This window comes from Salvelinus namaycush, chromosome 37 (genome assembly GCF_016432855.1).
Source record: "Salvelinus namaycush isolate Seneca chromosome 37, SaNama_1.0, whole genome shotgun sequence".
Taxonomy (NCBI): Eukaryota; Metazoa; Chordata; class Actinopteri; order Salmoniformes; family Salmonidae; genus Salvelinus; species Salvelinus namaycush.
The window spans coordinates 4,147,969-4,168,394 of NC_052343.1; the positions used below are offsets into that span (position 1 = coordinate 4,147,969).

The window sequence follows — 20,426 nt, forward strand, 5'->3', positions numbered from 1 at the left end:
GTTCTCTGGAGTGATGAATCACGTTTTATCATCTGGCAGTTCAACGGACGAATCTGGGTTTGGAGGATACCAGGAGAACGCTACCTGCCTCAATGCATAGTGCCAACTGTAAAGTTAGGTGGAAGAGGAATACTGGTCTGGGGCTGTTTTTCATGGTTCGGGCCAGGCCCCTTAGTTCCAGTGAAGAGAAATCTTAAAGCTACAGCAGACGATGACATTCTACGATTCTATGCTTCCAACTTTGTGTCAACAGTTTGGGGAAGGTCCTTTTCTGTTTCAGCATGACAATGCCCCCGTGCACAAAGCGAGGTCCATACAGAAAAGGTTTGTCGAAATCGGTGTGGAATAACTTGACTGGCTTGCACACAGCCCTGACCTCAACCCCATTGAACACCTTTGGGATGAATTGAAAAGCCGACTGCGAGCCAGGCCTAATCGCCCCACATCAATGCCCGACCTCACTAATGCGCTTGTGGCTGAATGGAAGCAAGTCCCCGCAGCAATGTTCCAACATCTAGTGGAAAGCCTTCCCAGAAGAGCGGAGGCTGTTTTAGCAGCAAAGGGGGGACCAACTCCATATTAACATTTCAGGTTTGACTATAGACTTACACGTATGTCCTTCTCTGGCCAGCTCTGGAGCACGGTGGAGATGTGAGTGAGGTCATGGATGGTGATGAAAAGCCCCCTGGAACAGATCAGAGATCAGATGAGTTATAATGAGTGAGACTAGATAAACTGTTTACAGTACCTTTCACATTGTGCACCGACCAACATAAGGAAATACTATAATTTTGCTCAGTACGGAGAAAAAACATTGTCTTTGGATTCAGTTTCAAATGGTTCTTTGATACCTGAGTGGAAGCTTGGAATTAACTTTAAGCACCATTTCAGCAGCTTTTAAATCCAATTTTTCCCTCTACTTGTGCTGTAATGTCCCAGAGCAGATGTCACCTGGAAAATGGATCGCTGGGCCAGGGACCCCTCTAGTGCTACTCTGCTCCAGGAAAAGCTAGATAGATACGCATAGTCTGTGTGCGTGTGTGTAGGCCCACAGGGTGGGAGGTCCAGCCCAGAAGGGTTTCAGATCGGTCCAACAAAACCATCTGCCCATGATGTGGAGGCACCATCATCTCCATACGTGCCAGCAACAATAAAAAACATCTATATTGTAAAATCTGCTCATAAACGAAAAACACAGATCAAAGCTGGAAAGCGAGAAGGAAAATGTGAAGCACCAAACAGACCAAAACCCTGTTAAAAAAAGAACCAGAACACAAAAAGGTTTGGAAAGAAGAAGAGAGACATGAACGTGTCACATAAAAATGCCCTGATACCTGTAAAGTTTCAGCTGAGCTTGACCCCAATGTCATGGCTGGGTATTCACTTACCTGCCAGACTTAGGTAACTAGAGACAATAACAGTACATAGACAGTACAACAAGTCTAATAGTAATGACAAGCCTGTTACACCCTGATCTGTTTCACCTGTCTTTGTGCTCGTCTCCAACCCCTCCAAGTGTTGCCCATCTCCCCCTGTGTATTTATACCTGTCTTCTCTGTTTGTCTGTTGCCAGTTCGTTTTGTTTCGTGAAACCTACCAGCGTTTGTTCCCCTGCTCCTGTCTGTTCTTGCTCCTGTTTTCTAGTCCCTTCCTGGGTTTTGACTGTTCTGCCTGCCCTGACCCTGACCCTGCCTGCCGTTCTGGACCCTTTCACCCTCTCTGGATTATTGACCCCTGCCTGCCCTGACCCTGAGCCTGCCTGCCGTTCTGGACCTTTTGCACCCTCTCTGGATTACTGACCTCTGTTTGCCCTTGACCTGTCGTTTGCCTGCCTCTGTACAAGAAATCAACTGTTGTTTCTTCGGCACTGTATGCATCTGGGTCATACCTGAAACCTGATGACACAATCCTTGTATCAAGGCCCACTACATTAGAGCATTGGATTCTGTTGTGCGATTCGGTTTGCCATGAATGGTATGATAAAATGAGGGGTCACATTTCATCCCCCTGAGAAACTGGAAACCTGCAAACCTTTCTACTACATCATATCATTTAGAAATGGAAACCTCTGGAGTTGAAACTTGGGTTTTGGTTTAGTTTCCGTGGTGTGTGTGTGTACGTCTGTTTGCATGTGTGTGTCTGTGTGACTGTGCATGCATGTGCGCGCACGTATACATCTATATGCATGTGTGTATGTGTGTACGAGGCTGATAGAGGACCAGTCAGTATGGGGGCCACATTACTCGAGTTAAAAGGTAGAGAGAGAGCCTCACACACATGGTGACCCACGTCACTCACCCCGGGGCTCTACATATTTGGCCTCCATAGGTAAACACCGTGTCCTCCTGCCACGTTTCGGATGAATCTGAGTCAGACATTTCCAAAATAAGAACAGAGAGAAAGAAACAGACAACGAGGAAATGAAGAGCAGGTAAGAGGGATGGAAATGTGATTTTACAGCAAAATAAAAAGATTGAAAAGGATGAGAGACGGGAGACATAAAAACAGAAACATCCATGTTCAGTCACACTCTTTAAAAGGTTTGTTCCCATGTCCGTTGGTCGTGTGAGTACCTATGTGTCGTCTCAGCCTGTGCTGCATGTTTTGTGCATTGTGTATTACGGGTCTCGTCCGGTGTCATTCCACGAGGTTTACCCTCGCTCTTTTGTTTGGGTACATCCCAGTGTTTTGCATACATGTTTGTTTTGGGTGTATTAAAAACCCAGATGTATTCCTGCCCCTGTCTCCAACCTTTATACCCCCGCGACAGTCATGTTTGACACGCTTCATTGGTGGAACATTTGATCAGTCTGTCTCTGTGGCATTTAAACAGCTGTGAAGAGTAGGATTTGTTTGCTGTGTGTGTGTGTGTGAGCAGCGTGTGAGTTGCGTGTGTGAGAAACCTGTGAGCAGTGTGTCAGTGGAGTGTGTGAGGCCTGCTGGGTGTGTTTGCCTGCAGTGTCCGTGGGGCAGAAAGCTGAGCTGCTGCCAATCCCACAGCTAAGAGATCCAGGCCAGGGAAAGGAGCATGTTGATGGTGGTGTTGGTGATGGTAGGGGATGTTCCTCACTGGCTGGACTGACCCCATTCACTGGTGTTGGTGAAAATGACTTGTCTGATATGTGATAGACATGGACATGGCTCTTAACACATGTTCCTTATCACAGCATTTTAGCTCTATTATTTGTTCAAATATCTCACTTGAATTCTCCCAATCTGTCTCCCCTATCATTCCCCTATCATTCTTTCTCTCTCTCTCCCTTCCCCTCTCACTGTCTGTCAGTCTCCCCATCTGTCGTGGGAGACGTTGACCCCATGACCCTGAGATGAGGGAGGAGGTGTCCTCTGACGCCTCTGACGCCTTTCCCCCGACCCCCTCTAAACAACTGTACAGGGCCTCCAGCACCTTCTCCATCCCTTAGGAACCGTACTGGTGTTATAATAGGACATTCTTCTGATAAGCTGCTGGACCAATCTGCAGCCACATCTCCTAGGCTGAAAGGGGTGAGCTATTCCTGTGAGAAGGGGGCGAGAGCTGAGCTTTCTCTCACCAAGAGTCTAATGACCCCATACTCATAATCATAGTACTTCTCAGAATCACCTCATCTGGATCTAGGTGTAAAAATAAAAGGCAGAGAGGAAGGAGACACAATACTGTTTAACAACGTATGTGAGAGATCAAATGTGTTGAAAGAATGCACACCTTGAGATAGATACAGAATGAGGTTGGTGAGGGGTGTTTGTAACTGTCTGTAAGAACTTGAGCACTGATAGGTGGATGGGGTCATGACTGTCCTGTGAGGATTCCAATAGGTCAGACCAGCTTTGCAATAAATAACTTCAACCAGACCACCACTCACCCACAGAGGGGGGTGGGTAGGGAGAAGGGAACTGGTGGGGGTTGACAGCTCACACCCTGTTGTAAATCAAGGACAGAACATTCAGCATCTCTCTCCAAATTCACCCAAGGAATGTGCCTTTGTCTTAAGAAGATTTTTCCCGGTAAAACTAACACATTCAAGAGCAACTATTGGAACAATATTTCTAACATAGAACGTGGTGAATGGGCAGAGGTGACCTACAAGAACACTAATGTCATATTGTGATACTTGTGATAAGGAAATACTGTACCTTAAAGTATACCCCCTATGTGTGAAGTGTCCATCCAATGCATTGTGCATGAACAGTTAGAAAGTGTTTTTGTGAAGAGGGACAATTTTAGGATCCATAAGAGATAATAGTTTTACAAGTAACAAGTTACGCCCGAGTGAGGTCAAAGAGCGTGCCACCCTGACGGAACCGCCCCTTTTGAACAAACTGTATAAAATGATGGGTTAAGAATTAACATATCAGACCAGAGACGTTGAGCTGCAGCTCACGTTTAAAGTGGTTCAATCTTTGAATCTCAACACGAGGTAGAGACGATAGTCACCTCCCGGACAATCACTGGTACGGCTGTTTAGCTGTGCTAAGTGAAGTATCTAAGAAAAGCTCATTTAAGTGAGACCATTCAATTAATCTGTTCAAATCATCGTATTACGCTACTCTCATCACCCCAATGGGAATCATCGACACGGCTGGCCGGCCTATCTTCAAGGAAGCATCTTCCAGAGCGAATGGAAGTAGAATAAACTCTGTAGTTCTGTTCAGGACTACACGACAAGTCACCGGATACCAGATGACTGCAGAGGAGAGCAACAGTAGAATACAGGTGGGGACCCCTTTTGGGCAATCAGAGCTTTACAAGTGTGCCGCGAAAAGGCCCAACCAACCTTCTTTCCAAGAAGGTCCGGTTAGGAGAGATACACGGCAAACCAAGGCATTTCCACGTAAATACATTCATGATTCCTACTCTAAGCGGGCGACAGTTCGTGTGCAATGTATAAGTGTGAGTAGTTTCTAAATGTACTAACATTGTCTCTGTCCCCCTTTCTCTCTCGCCCTCTACATGTCTTTTTGTAACAAGTAGCCACATTGCTGTCAGTCCACTAAGGACCTGTTTCTAATGTATTAAGTGTGTATGTTTATCCTGTGTTACCATTTAGTTAGCTAGTAAATAAATAACTAAAACAATTTGTGTAGTCCTGAATCATAACTAAGACTCGGGTTTTTGCAGATGCAAGGTTACGACTGTTCAGAATGATGACATGATACGAGGTTATGATTAATAAGTTTACTGTTTATAGATGTGATAGATTAATTCGGGAGATGTTAACTCTTTAAAGAACCACTCTCGTGGTGCCCCAAATCCTAATGAGTTAATTGTTACATGATTAATTTAGTCGCGTAACAATTAAACATAGTTAGTGGATTAAATAAATAACAGTCATCAGAATAATGACAGTAAAGTCACGACAATGGTATAGTCTTAGATAACAGAAAGGTAAAGTTTTGAGCCAGCCTATGCAGTTCCTCCTTGGAGACTGTGTGGAGAGAGAGAGAGAACAAGAGACTAGCGGATTGAAGGAAGAGCGAGAGAGAAGGAAATAAAACAGCACCGGGCTGAATCAGCAATACCGCTGACCCACAACCCAGCAGAAAACACAACCCAGGGAGTGTGTGCCGAGAGTGGGACCGCAGCAACAACACAGCCCCAGCAGGAGCTGCTCTCTACACTTGACCCACAACATGGCCAGAGCCCCAGAGAGACACCAACTTCTGACAGACTACCGACCCGTGTCCTCAACAAACACAGGGAGCCAGCCACTCACCCAAAATATATCCGCCCCCTGCACGCCACCGCTCACCCCATTCAAGACTCTGCTGCTCGTTAGCCGTAACCTCTGAACGGCTAAACTGTCACTAAGCAGTGCGAGCTGTGTGTGTGTGTGTGTGTGTGTGTGTGTGTGTGTGTGTGTGTGTGTGTGTGTGTGTGTGTGTGTGTGTGAGCACGGTGAGAATGCAATGGGAGGTGAAACAACCTGTGCCAGTTATGTGCTGTTCAATGCAACCTTTTTTTTTGTCAATGTTAATAGGACATTGAATGCATTCTAAAATGTCACTCAGAGAGACTTCTAAGTGCTTTTACCAGGCAAAAAGCCAAAGCCCAAACAGTGGGTTACATAAAACATCTGGGACAGTTTCCATACCTACAATACCATTGATACTAGCCTTCATTTAATGTGCATCTGGGATTGAAGTAGACAGATAGAGTGGAAAGATACAGGCATAGAGTGGACAGCTATGTACAGTACAGTTATACTGTGCAGTATCATCTTCTGGGTCCTGTGACAGCAACACAGCTATAAATGTTATGGTAGCCAGGTACCTACTGTATTACTGTTAGAGTAATTAAAGTCTCATTACGAATAAGTGCTGTCATTGTTGAAATGCTGTAAGGCTTATGAGTGTGTGTGTGTGTGTGTGTAACCCTGTCAGTTACACACACACACACACACACACACACCCACACCCACACCCACAAAGGGCTATGACTGTAACCCTACACTGACAAGCTCTCACAGATGGTGAGACACAGATACCTCCCATAGTGATGTAATCCTATGGGTGTGTGTGTGTGTGTGGACGTGTTTAACTAACTAACAGTAAACAAACAAATATTTGACTGGGGACATTTTGTTTGTCCCCACGAGGTCAAATGTTATTTCTAGTGGGTCTAGGGTTAAGGTTAGAATAAGTGTATGGGTTAGAATGACGTTAAGGGTAAGGGGCTAGGGTTAGGAGATAGGGTTAAGGTTATGTTTTGGGGTTAAGGTTAGGGCATGGGTAAGAGTACAGGTTAGGGTTAGAGTTAGGTTTAGGAAAAACAAGATTTTGAATGGGACTGAACTCTGTGTCCCCACAAGGTTAGCTGTACAAGACTGTGACTGTGCGTGTGTGTGTGTGTGTTCCAGTGCATAGTTAAGGATGAAGCATTGCAGTCTGCTCTCAAAGATTTCCATAAAGACAAATGACATGAACAATAACATGTAATTTAACACATTCAAGACCTAGAATACAATGTGTTGCACCACACAGACCGATCTCCAATATGACCTCTGCTGAGACGCCACACAAATGGAGTATGAAAAACGTCTGTGGATCCCAGCGGAGATTATTTTCAAAGCAGCTTAAAAAGAACTGCTTATTCCAACTTTGTCCAGCTGCTGGGTAATGAAACTAGGATTCAGCTCTTTTCAAATGCCCTTCAGACTAACTGAAACACAAAGTCACAAATAACAAAAGATCAAAACTCTCAGATGTTCATTAGTAATGGTCTTATTTCACCACATCGCTGTAAGCCAATGGTCTAGAATAATGAGGACAATGCAGTGAAGGCAATAACTTTCCTCTGCAAAGAAATCATCTGTTTGGACTGGAGATATTTTTCATTTGGGAGAGGGGAAGGGGGGGGGGGGTTGTGACACAGCAAATATCTCTGGTCTTCACTCTTTCCAAAACAAAAAATACATAGCCATTAATGCCACAGTTGTACATTTTCTGTGAAAATCGCATTTTAACCATCACCCTTGTCTGATATTGCATTTTGGTAATGGCTACACTATCTAGCGACATCCCTCTCAATTACTGAGGTATGTCTGACAAAGATCAACTGTGCTATTTGTTACAGGCTTTGATCTTGTCCCATCTTGATTACTGTCCGGTAAAATGGTCAGGTGCAGCAAAGAAAGACCTAGCAAAGTTGGAGCGGTCTTAAAACAAAGCAGCACGGCCTGCCCTTGACCGCACACACAGAACTAACATCAAAAACACGCCTGACTACTTGTCTTCTAGTCTTTTTTTAAAAACATTTGTGTGTTGAAAATGCCTAAGCACCCCACCAAACAGGCCACTATGGGTTTCTTCACAGTACCCAAACCAAAAACCTATTTAATGCATCGCTCAGTTACTGTATGTATAGAATGCTGTCATGATGGAATGCTCTGCCACCAGAGGTTACGCAGGCAAAAAGCAAACTTTAGAAAAAACTAAAATCTTGTATCAGTGTATCAAGAATGTAACTGTACTGTATATATGAATACTGTGTAAATAATATATATTTTTGTCTCTTGGTGTCTTTACTATATAAAGTATAACTTATTTGATTTGGAATGTAATATAATGTATTATGTTGTTCTTGTCTATGACTGTTCCGTACTTTGTTATGTGTTTGTACGTTTTATGCGGTCCCCAGGAAGAGTAGCTGCTGCATGTGCAGTAGCTAATGGGATCCTAATAAACGAAACAGCCGGACAGCAGTTCCCCCCTAGCGAGAGCAAAGGACACTCTTCCCCTTGATGTTGTGTTGCCCTCTTGCAGCGCAAACTCTTCCCATTGAGCAGTAACATTAGACTATCACGGTGACATCCAGATGGCTACTACGAAGTATGCAATATTACAAATGATTTATTGTGTAGGCCGCTATCCTACTCAAAATAACATCAAGTGGGACAAAACTAATTGGCCATGTTAACTAACACCGGCGACATGTGATACAGCTGCCTAACCTGCCTGATAGGAACCAACAACATAGCACATCGATACAACATCGTTGCAATGGTAATTTGCACCGGCGTGTCATTATGTTAACTGATTGACCAATACTACAAGTTATTTCTTCCTTGCCCATCGAAATAAACATCACTTTCTTTTACAAGTTTTAAATAGTGCCATGCTGCTGTGGTTTCCAGCTAGACAGAATAAACTCGCTAGCTGGGAAGGGCTCATCCGGACCAATTACTGCTGCTACATTTGACCCCCACAGCGAGCTCAGTGCATTGCACATATCAAGTAAAGGGGCTTTTAGTGGCCAGTTAGAGTGGTTCTTCCTGTAAAAGTTGCATCTATGGCACGTTATTTAATTGTCAGCCATTGTGAACATTAAAGCTAGTTAGTGCTAGTTTGACCACCAGAGGGCATCTTTGAGAAGCATTTGATAGCCTTCAATATTGGCTGTACTAGAGAATTGAAAACCTTTTTTTTGTAAGAACATAGTATATAGGATTGATTTTAAGAAACGTAGCTTAATTGATTTGATTAATATTATAGTGTTTCTATTCCAAGAAAAATGAAAACATCAGGGTTTCTGTAAGGAAACTATGACACTGCACAACGTGATGGTCAGGAGTAGGCTACAGTACTAAGAGCATAACATTTCCACACCCTAATTGTAGTCTAACCAATACCCAAACGAAGATTCAGTGAAAAAAAAATCTCATTGATTTATCAAGACCAGTCCCCATGCTTGTCTCAGAGCAGCATGAAATGGTGCTGAAATAGATGACCACAGCGGGTAGGCTATGCTGCAAATCCTATTGCTTCTAACTTCAATATGCTTTTTAAATAAATAAGACCTACACCACTTTTAACAGCACATTACTCAACACGAGTGAGACTCATGTCGCCTACGATAGGCCTACAGTATATCTAAAAATATTTTTTTCAATGACGTGACTCTCGGCCAATAATTAGATTTAGAGGATTGGAGGATTCTAAATGAATATCTAAGGGGAATTTTTTGTTAGGGCAAATCTGATCTGTGAGAATATCTAAGGAACTTTTAAATAATTCAAAATTAATTAATAATAATAATAATCGCTTTGTTTAAAAAAATAACTATATTGGAGATTATTTCATTTTCAAATAACCTAAAGTGAGCGATTGTAATCTGAATAAAGGCCAAAGTAAAAATGTAAGTAAAATTGTAAGTAAAAATGTATAAAGGCCAAAATATTTATTTCTGTTTTTAGAGGGAGAGAAACCATAAGCCTATCGTGCCTATATTTTGGACAAGGACATCCCGGCCGGACAAACACTCCCCTAACCCGGACGACGCTGGGCTAATTGTGCGCCACCCTATGGGACTCCCAATTACAGCCGGATGTGATACAGCCAACCTAACTAAGAAATACATTTGACGACACAATTCTCCCCCTACCCTCCTTCTTGGCAAGAGTCTATTGTCCTACTAATAGCTCATAATGGCGCTGTACAACATGACTGGTTGGGAGTAGGCTACAGTAAGAGCAAAATAATCCTAACATTTCCACACCCTAATTGTAGTCTAACCAATATCCAAAACGGAGATTCAGTGAAAATAAAATCTTGTTGATTTATCAAGACCAGTCCCCATGCCTGTCTCAGAGCAGCGCTGTCTTGACCTCTGAATGCTGTCTCTTCCATTCATCTTGATAGAGTATTTTCCAGTAAGCAGCAATTTGTTTACCTTTATTAGCCTACTTCGTTCCAATATTTCTGTCATTCAGTGATATTTATTCCCATAATAATTCGTTATGGATCCATAACGGAATAAACATCTGCATTTTAAAAGAGTATTTTTATAATTATTTTAGTAACGAAAGCATAAAGACGCTGATGAAGAAATACAGTACTGTACAGTATATACTTACCCGACATTTTGCGGTTGCATGAGGTCGCCCACACGCACTTTAAACATTTGGATAAAGCATTTAAAGCATTTTTGAAAACTCTGTTTATTAAGTTTTACACACACACAGACAAGACAAAGCAATATAAATAATATACTCAACTAGAAAAAAATACAAATAATACATATAAAAAAAATAACTTTAAAGATACCATACTTTAGACAAGTTAAACACACCAGGCAGAAGGCTACAAAAGGTTAAAGGGCAATCTATAGTATAGGGACAGAGCAAACACCTCACCATTGTTCCTGTAAACAGTCAAGGGATGGGGTGGAGAAATGCAACCACTCACAGACAGTCAAGGCCACAGACCAACCATCCACTGGACCAAAAATAAAAAGTTTACAATGCTTTAAAATAAAAAATGAATAATAATAATTTTATGTAGGCGTGAACAGAATTAAAAAATAAAAATAACTGGGAAAAACAAGCTCACACCTTAGTCTCTGCCCGGGCAAGATGAACAAGGCATCCGCAGGTCACAATCAATAAGCACATCAACCTTAATGCCCCCCACCCCCACCCCAGAAAAAAACACAGAGAAATGCTCATCCAACCTCTAAGTCACAGGGGGGTCAAATACAGACTTATTTTGGTTTTAATAGGAATGCCATCAGAGGATGGACTGTTTAAAGTAAGACCGGAATGGAGCCCAAGCCTCATTAAACAGTTTGGGGTTCCCACGTGAATTGAATTTAATTTTTTCTAGTTTCAGAGAGCACAACACATCTCTCACCCAATATTTATAAGATGGGGGAGCTGCCATCTTCCAGTTCTGTAGTATTAGCCGTCTAGCTAAAAGAGTTGTATAAGCAACAGTGTCCGACTGGATTCTTGACAGGGGGGTGCCTATGGGCAGTACTCCAAAAAGGGCTGTAAGGGGAGAGGGATCTATAACAGTGTTATATATATCAGAGAAACATTTAAATATTAATTCCCAGAAACCTGACAGTTTATGACAGCCCCAGAACATATGCAACAGTGTGGCTGGTTCAATTTTACATCTGACACAGGTAGGATCAAAATCAGAGAATATTCTTCCAAGTCTGGCCCCAGACCAGTGGATACGGTGAACCACCTTGAATTGAATGAGGCTGTGTCTAGTGCTAAAAGAGGACGAATGCACCCTGCGCAGCACAGATTCCCAGGTGTCTTCCCCAAGTTCCTCCCCCAAATCCTTTTCCCATCGAGTCTTTAAAGGCACCAAAGAAGGGTTCTGTAAGTCATGAATGATTGCATATACATCTGAAATTGCGCCCCTAGGAAGCTTGTTCAGCTCCAGGATGCTCTCTATAGCTGTATTCACAGGCCTATGGGGAAATTCAGGTGTGTTAGCTCTGACAAAGTTCCTAGTCTGGAGATAGCGGAAAAAGTGGGATTGGGGGAGGTTGAACCTTTCCTGTAGCTGAGCAAAAGAGGCAAATGTATCATCAAAGAATAATTGGGCTAGTGAGGAGAGGCCTAGTGAGTGCCAGATGCCAAAAGCCCCATCATTCAAAGATGGAGGAAATAAAATGTTCTGATTGATTGGGCCTGATAGAGAAAAGCCTCGGAGGCCAAAGGCTAAACGGAACTGATTCCAAATTTTAAGAGACTGCTTTACAATTGGGTTGACACACCTTTTGCCTAGGGACACTGGGAGAGACGAGCACAACACAGAAGAAAGTGCAGCAGGTTTACACGATTCAGACTCCATCTGGACCCAGATTGGTCTAGGGCCAGTAGGATCAGTCTGCAGCCAGTACAGAAGGGCTCTGAAATTTGCAGCCCAATAGTATGTCTGAAAATTTGGTAGAGCTAAACCCCCCAATGACCTAGGCTTCTGTAAATGTTTTCTACCAATCCGTGGTACCTTGCCATCCCAAATAAAATGCATGAATGTTTGATCCAGTGAAATAAAAAAAGATTTTGGAATAAAAATGGGTAAACATTGAAATAAATATAGAAATTTGGGCAACACACTCATTTTAATGACATTAATCCTTCCGATAAGAGAAAGAGGTAGCGCATTCCAAAAAGTAAAAGATTGTTTCAAACTGTCTGCTAGAGCAACCAAGTTTTCCTGAAACAGATTTGAATATTTCCTTGTCACTTTAACTCCCAAGTAGGTGAATTGATCCCGGACAATCCTAAACTGAGAACTTGTAAAAGAGCACTTTAAAGCAGCCTTGTTTACAGGAAAAAGCTCACTCTTGCCTAGATTCAGCTTGTACCCTGAGATTGATCCAAACCTTTTAAGAACAGATAAGGCGCGTGGCAATGAGGTATCAGGGTTAGAGATAAACAAAAGGAGGTCATCCGCATATAGCGAGACTTTCTGCTCTGAGCCCGTCCGGATTATTCCTTGAATGGCATCATTAGAGCGTAGTGCAATGGCGAGAGGTTCGATTGCCAAAGCAAACAACAAGGGGGAGAGTGGACAGCCCTGTCTGGATCCGCGGTGCAAGGGAAAATAGTCAGAGGACAAGTTGTTAGTCCGTACCGAAGCCATGGGGGAAAAATAAAGAATCTTTATCCACGCAATGAATTTGGGGCCAAAGCCAAATCTATAAAGGGTAGCTGTTAGGTAATCCCACTCAACGCGGTCAAACGCTTTTTCTGCATCAAGTGAGACCACCACCTCTGGGTCCTCCGACGCAGGGGAGTACAGTATATTCATAAGGCGCCTAATATTGAAAAACAAATGCCTATTTCTCACAAAGCCAGTCTGGTCAGAGTGTATTACTTGATGCAGCGAGCCTTCCATACGGATGGCTAAAAGCTTGGCTAGGATTTTGTAATCACAGTTTAAAAGCGAGATTGGGCGATAGGATCCACATTCCAGGGGGTCTTTGTTTTTCTTTAATAGTAATGAAATTGAAGCCTGATAAAGACTAGGCGGTAGCTTTGAGGTATTAAGGCACTCTGCAAATAGTCGAGACAAGAATGGGCAAAGCAGACCAGAAAACGTCCTGTAAAATTCGGTTGGAAAACCATCTGGACCCGGTGATTTACCACTTTTCATTGCGGACACTGCTGTTGCAATCTCCTCAGGTGTAAATTCTTCTTCTAGACAGTCATGGGTGTCTGTATCAATTGAAGGCATATTCAGGCCATTAAAGAAGGAATCAATCAGCAAAGGGTCTTGAGGGGATTCAGAGGTGTATAGCGCAGAATAAAATTGTTTGAATTGATCATTGATCTCTTTATGTATAACTGTGGTGGCACCAGACGGGGTCCTTATTTGTGGGATTAAACGTGAGGCCTCAGATTTACGGATCTGATGTGCAAGGAGTTTACTGGCCTTGTCGCCTTGTTCATACACTCTGTACCGAGCTCGCAAGAGTAACTGTTCAGCTTGCCTGGTAGAAAGCTCATCAAATTCAGATTGGAGTAGTTGGCGCTCTTTATGCAGATCAGAGGAAGGAACCGTGGCATACTTCTCATCCAATGTGGCTATGGATTCGCTCAGGTCCCGAAGTCGCTGAGAGCGAACTCTGTTTTGGTTGGCTGTATAAGAAATAATTTGGCCACGTAGGTATGCTTTGAGAGACTCCCATATGGTAGAGCAGGACATACCTGGTGTTGAATTAGTTTCTAGGAATAAGGTGATTTCAGAAGAAATGAAATTGACAAACTCCTTATCTGAGAGTAAAATGGGGTTAAGACGCCATTGATAACACATAGGAGGTCGCTGGGGAAACTCTAGTTCAAGCACTAATGGTGAATGGTCAGAAATAACAATACTCTTGTAAGTACACTGCCGAAGGTTAGGCAGAAGTTTTTTGTCCAAAAAGAAGTAATCAATCCGGGAGTATGTTTGATGAACATGAGAATAAAAGGAATACTGTCTATCTGTAGGATGTAGGAAACGCCAGGCCTCAAACATGGCATATTTCTGAAGAAAGGCTTGAATAAGTAGGGCACATTTAGATGGGCCTGTAGTTGTTCGTGAGGACTTGTCAAGAACTGGGGACATTTTGCAGTTGAAATCCCCCCCTAAAATCAACAAATGAGAATCTAAATTGGGTATAGCAGACAAAAAGGAAGAAATGAAACTTGTGTCATCCCAATTGGGAGCATAAACACTAGCCAAAACAAGAGGGGTAGAAAACAGTTTACCGGTTACTATGACGTATCGTCCCTTAGGATCAGCGATAACCTCAGAAGCTACAAAGGGAGTGGCTTTATCAACCAAAATGGCAGCCCCTCTTGATTTACTATGAAAGTTAGAGTGGAACACTTGACCAACCCAGTCCCTACGCATCCTAAAGTGCTCACCAGTCCTCAAGTGAGTCTCTTGTAGAAATGCAACATTTGCATTCAAACCCTTTAAGTGTGTCAACACCCTCTTACGCTTCACTGGGTTATTAACCCCTTTGGTGTTCCACGAAATGTACTTGATCGCATTGTTTCGGCCCCTCTGGGCATTCCCGTTATACAACCCTGTCATTAGAGCATAGAATGGAAAAGCAATGAGCGCCCAAAAACCCCAGAATAACTTGTCTCAGAGTAATAATGTACGGTGGTAGATGTTTGGAAAAAGTACAGAAAAAAAAACAAAAAAGACAGAATGACAACATTAGAACTGAACAATTCAACCCCTCCCCCCACCCCCTCCCCCCATCCCAGACAGTACCTCCCCAAACGAGGTACAAGCCTAAATAGAACATGTTCTCTTCGCACAGTATGTCTGTGAGAGTGCGGTCTTAAACCTAACCCCACAGTCCCGCTCTTTAAAGTCGTGTTTTGTTAGTGGATCAAACAGCAAAAAGAGATAATCATTTTTTAAATAAAAAAAATTAAAGTGAATCCCTTGTGCAGACGAAATTACAAAAGCACCACTTGTAGATGTATATAATTATATTCCCAGTCTTATAACAGGCATTTGAGAGAGAAAATAAAGAAAATAAATAGAATGTATAAAGGCTCTCAGCCGAAAACCTAATTTGAAGTAAGGAAATCGTAGTAAGACAATCAAAAATAATAATAATTATTATTATTATAATAGTTGTCTAGTTGAATGCTGAGACAGCTTACAACCAAGACCAAAAAACTACGTGTGCGCAACGTTGAACGCTTGCTGGGCATAAATGACGCTCAGAACTTTTAAAATTTAAGTGAAGACCCCAAAAAACGTGTCGCCTCGGGAAGCATTTACTGTTTACTGGGTCAATGCAAACGGATGCAGTAAGCAAATAACCAAGAATATTTTGAGTCACTGAGACACTATGTAAACAAACTGAATAGGTGAGCAAGACAGCCTAGAAAACACAGGAGTATAGTAAAACCGCAATACAATGAAATTAAAATGACTGAATGCTTGTAAGGCAAGCACACTAGATGATCAAAACATTAGATCACATCAAATAAGCCTGAATGGGTACGCCAACTCCCCAACTATACAAAATTAGCATGTTGTAGCTAAACATAATTGTACCACAGGTGGGTTACTTACTATCCACAGTTCGCAAGCAACAGTTGCTGAACTATGAGCAAGTTCAAGACTTCTTGATGTGACGTTGAATGTGAGAGAGAGCCTCATCCGGAGATTCAAATGTGTAGTCTTTACCATCATGAGATAGCCATAAACGGGCCGGGAATCGTTGAATGTGAGAGAGAGCCTCATCCGGAGATTCAAATGTGTAGTCTTTACCATCATGAGATAGCCATAAACGGGCCGGGAATCGCAGTCCGTACTTCACACCTGGATGGTCCCGAAGTAGTCGTTTGGCCTGTCCGAAAGCTGCGCGCTGCCTGGAAACAGTGGGGGAGTAGTCCTGGTAGATGGAGAAGCTCTGTCCTTGAAAGCTCAGAGTGGTATTGCGGGCTCGTCGGAGAATCTCCATCTTCTCATGGAAAAAGTGCACTCGAAGAATTATGTCACGGGGCCTCTCCCCATCCCGGGGCTTTGGGCGCAGCGACCGGTGGGCACGATCAATCAGGGGCTTTTCATCTAAGGCCAGAACATCCTTCAGCAGCCCAGAAACGAAATCCGTGGCGCGAGGCATTTCCGCTGACTCTGGAACTGATACAAGTCTCAGGTTATTGCGGCGAGAGAATCCCTCCAAACTTACACAGCTCTCCTTCACCTTTTTCAAATCCGCAGCTAGGCGTTTCACGTCAGCCTCCAGGGATGTAGTTAAGTCGGAGACATTTGTAGCGAAGGTCTCCAGTGCTGCAATCGTTGTAGTGTGCGATTCCATTGTTGTTTTGAGTGATGCGATTGCCGGCACCGTCTCGTTCCGCAGGATGGTTAGATCTGCTTTTAAAGTATCAGAAACCTCCTTTATTCGGGCCTCAATCGTAGCAACCACCTCCGTTTTCATTTCAACTATCTCAGAGCGTAGTAGTTTGATGGCCTCGAGAATGTTCACTTCAGCGCCGCCAGGCCAAGCCGCCCCCCCGGGTAAAGTATCAGTCCCCGGGCCGTCAGGCTCAGGGGAGGGCGGTGATGAGAGTGTGTCTTGTAGGCCGGGTTTTCTCAAAGTCATGCTTTTGGCCTTATGTTTCGTCGACATGCTGATATTTGGAAGTAAAGTAGTCTTGGTTTTTACGGTAAGGGATCACCAAAATAATATATGAAAATAAATACGATTCTGCTGCAAAATTCACATAAACTTTAAAAATACCACGGGAGCAAACGGAAAACACGTCAGTCGCACATGGCGTCCCTCCAATCCCCCCCCATTTAAAGCATTTTGAAGATAGAAGCCGCCTGCATTTGTTCATTAGGCTACTGTGCAGTCTGACATGTATACATAGCCTACAGTACATACTGTGGTAAACATGGTAAAGTGCCTAATTCCTTACATAAGGGAGAGCAGGCCATGTCCAGAATTTCTCTGTGACCTCAAGTACTCATTAACTCTGTCTTTAATGCTTTTTCGGGTTGCATCAGTCATGGACAGAAACATCTGAGACACAGTATTAATGATGCACACCCGGAGGTTCACTAGTAAGCCACATTTGCCTCGGGATCCATCCCAGTTGGTATTCTGTGTCCACTCGTGGTATCTCTTCAGTTACACATCCTTTGAATAGCAGAACAGCTTAACGGTCCGGATGGCCCTTGTTGTGCCTGGTGAGCAGGTGGTCAAGTTCTGTTGTCAGAAGAGGAATGGAAATGTCAGGGTGAACCAACGACCTGACGAACCCGCCACGTATGTGGACTCTGCCTGTCGGAGGTGGAGTTACAGAGCTCACAGGTGTGCCTGGCATGGATTGTGACTCCATCTCGTTCCTCGCCCCCGTCAATGCGTCATCCTCCGCCTAACTCTCCGACAATGCCGCCTGACTCTCTACCAATGATGAGTGACTCTCTACCAATACCGCCTGGCTCTGGACCTATGCATCAGCTGTCGCCCGTATCTCTGCCCTCAGATAATGTTTCTCTTTCTGCTGGTCTGCCTTCAATGACTCGATCTCAGTCTTCAAAGTTTGAATCTGAACCATTCATCAGATGAGCAGAATGGTACCGCCATGAGCCCCCATCGATTACAGTGGCCTATGATAGAAACGTTAGATCAATTAAGAATTAAAAGTGACTCCAACACACAAATGATGCATACACAGGTCCCGTGTGGCTCAGTTGGTAGAGCATGTGTAACGGATGTGAAATGGCTAGCTAGTTAGCGGGTACGCGCTAGTAGCGTTTCAATCAGTTACGTCACTTGCTCTGAAACCTAGAAGTAGGGTTGCACCTTGCTCTGCAAGGGCCGTGGCCTTTGTGGAGCGATGGGTAACGATGCTTCGTGGGCGACCGTTGTTGATGTGTGCAGAGGGTCCCTGGTTCGCGCCCGTGTCGGGGCGAGGGGACGGTTTAAAGTTATACTGTTACATTGATGCTGTTGACCCGGATCACTGGTTGCTGCGGAAAAGGAGGAGGTTGAAAGGGGGGTGAGTGTAACGGATGTGAAATGGCTAGCTAGTTAGCGGGTACGCGCTAGTAGCATTTCAATCAGTTACGTCACTTGCTCTGAAACCTAGAAGTAGGGTTGCACCTTGCTCTGCAAGGGCCGCGGCTTTTGTGGAGCGATGGGTAACGACGCTTCGTGGGTGTCAGTTGTTGATGTGTGCAGAGGGTCCCTGGTTCGCGCCCGTGTCGGGGCGAGGGGACGGTTTAAAGTTATACTGTTACACATGGCGCTTGCAACGCCAGGGTTGTGGGTTCGATTCCCACGGGGGACCAGTACAAAAAAAAAAGTATGAATGTATGTACTTGTAAGTCGCTCTGGATAAGAGCGTCTGCTAAATGACTTAAATGTAAATGTAATACACATTTTAAGAATCTAGCAAAACGAACCACTTTCTTGGCAACCATGCGTTTTTTCGGGTGGAGTTTGGGGTGGGGTGAGGAGTACTGGAAAGGTGTGACTTTCAGCTTACAATAGGCCATAAGCATACAGCAGATTGCCGATTGTCCTCACTTTCATTTAGCTGTAACATATTGTAGCACCATGACCTCTTAATTTAAGTGAGCAGATTAGGGTTTCAGGAGGAACGGAAAATCTAATACAGCCAATTGTCATAGCGTTTGCTGTTATTAAATGTGAAGACTGTAATATTATCAAAATCGATTCTCTATGTGTAATTATTCCGTAATTCAACGAATCACGAAATAGTAATTTACTAGGAAGTCGAGGCACCACGAGAAAATGTTGTTTATAGTTTAAATTTCCCAAATATAACTCTCCAGATATTTTATTATCTTATCGATTACAGTCTTCTATTAATGTATTGTTACCTCATCAGTCTCATTTCTGAACGTCGCAAACCCTTGGATATCTGCAAGAACCCTAACATAAATCAGCGATATAGAAATTGGCTTAATTATTTATTTTCTAACTAACTAACCAATCGCAGAATTACATAAACACACACAATAGGTCATACATTGGTTACTAACATCACACAAATTCAAGTCCCTAGTGGACGAAACCGATATGACGGCTTGGTAGACAAAGGAAAGGGGTGGGGACAGTTCAAGAGTGGAAAACTCAGAGTTGATTCACTGTAATACAGTTGATAACTACACTCATGAAATGCTAATACCTTTAACATGAACAGCCGCTCATTAGAAAATAAATAGCAATTTACATATTTACGAGTGTATGCCTTTGTTGTCCCTCTCTGTGATCGCCAGTCCGTCTGCTGGATAGTAGTTCATCAGAGAGTCTCTGGTTGCGTTCCCCAGAAGCCCCATGTTCTTTTGTGGTTGTAGCTTGTTATAATGGATACGTCAGAGTACCATTCGGAAATGTTCTTAGATCAGATGCGTTCACCAGACTAAAGTATTTAAACAGCTGCAGCCTGAATTATCTGGTCTTTAGTTTGTAGATTTCTTCACCATTTCAGCGTGGGGATGATCTCCACGTTCTCTGGTCTTGTTCTTTTGTAGAGTTGTACCACTTCACACACCAGCATCACCCGGCGAGTTTTGGTTTAGAGTAGTAGCCATTTCAACGTGGGGACCCTGTCCCAGCGTCATCTTGACTATATTTAAAAATCGCCAACCATTTCAACATGTAGCGACAGTCTAATGCACAATTTGTCGGGAGTCCTTTATAAGCACTCGCCTTGGAGGGCGGTTCCATGACGTTTGGGTATAACGTCTGTGCTCACGGGGGCGTGGCCACTGACTAGTTAAAACTATATATGAAAACCCATACTCTCAATTAGAAAGCAAACATCACATTTAATCTTTTCGAAAGTATTCCTATACTTAATCATTCATTTTATACAACATTCAGATGCAAACCCCATAATTGAGAAGTGTATACAAACAAAGAAACAGTCATGTGTGTCTCCTGTCCTTCATGAGGTCAACAAATGAAACAAACTCAAAATGGCTGTTCCTTAAGTATCCACGGACCACTCCAACTGCTTGGAATACAGAAATACTGTTCAATTACTCAACCCTTTGACGTTACCGTACTGCAAATTCTTTCTCTGTGGTAACAAAGGGATGTCGGCATGGCTATCGAACCAGCATCTGTAGCAACACAGTTTGCACTGCGGTGCAGTGTCTTAGACCGCTGCGCCACTCGGGAGGCCCCA

General features: G+C 43.4%; 1 protein-coding gene across 1 annotated transcript in view; it reads right to left on the reverse strand.

The window, feature by feature from the left end:
• The window catches only part of me1 (malic enzyme 1, NADP(+)-dependent, cytosolic), a 122,551-nt gene that overhangs the window by 38,849 nt on the left and 63,276 nt on the right, over positions 1–20,426 (reverse strand). The window contains exon 4 of the mRNA XM_038976316.1: positions 610–685. Within this exon, the coding sequence (XP_038832244.1) occupies positions 610–685 (76 nt within the window). The remainder of the gene's footprint in view (positions 1–609; positions 686–20,426) is intronic.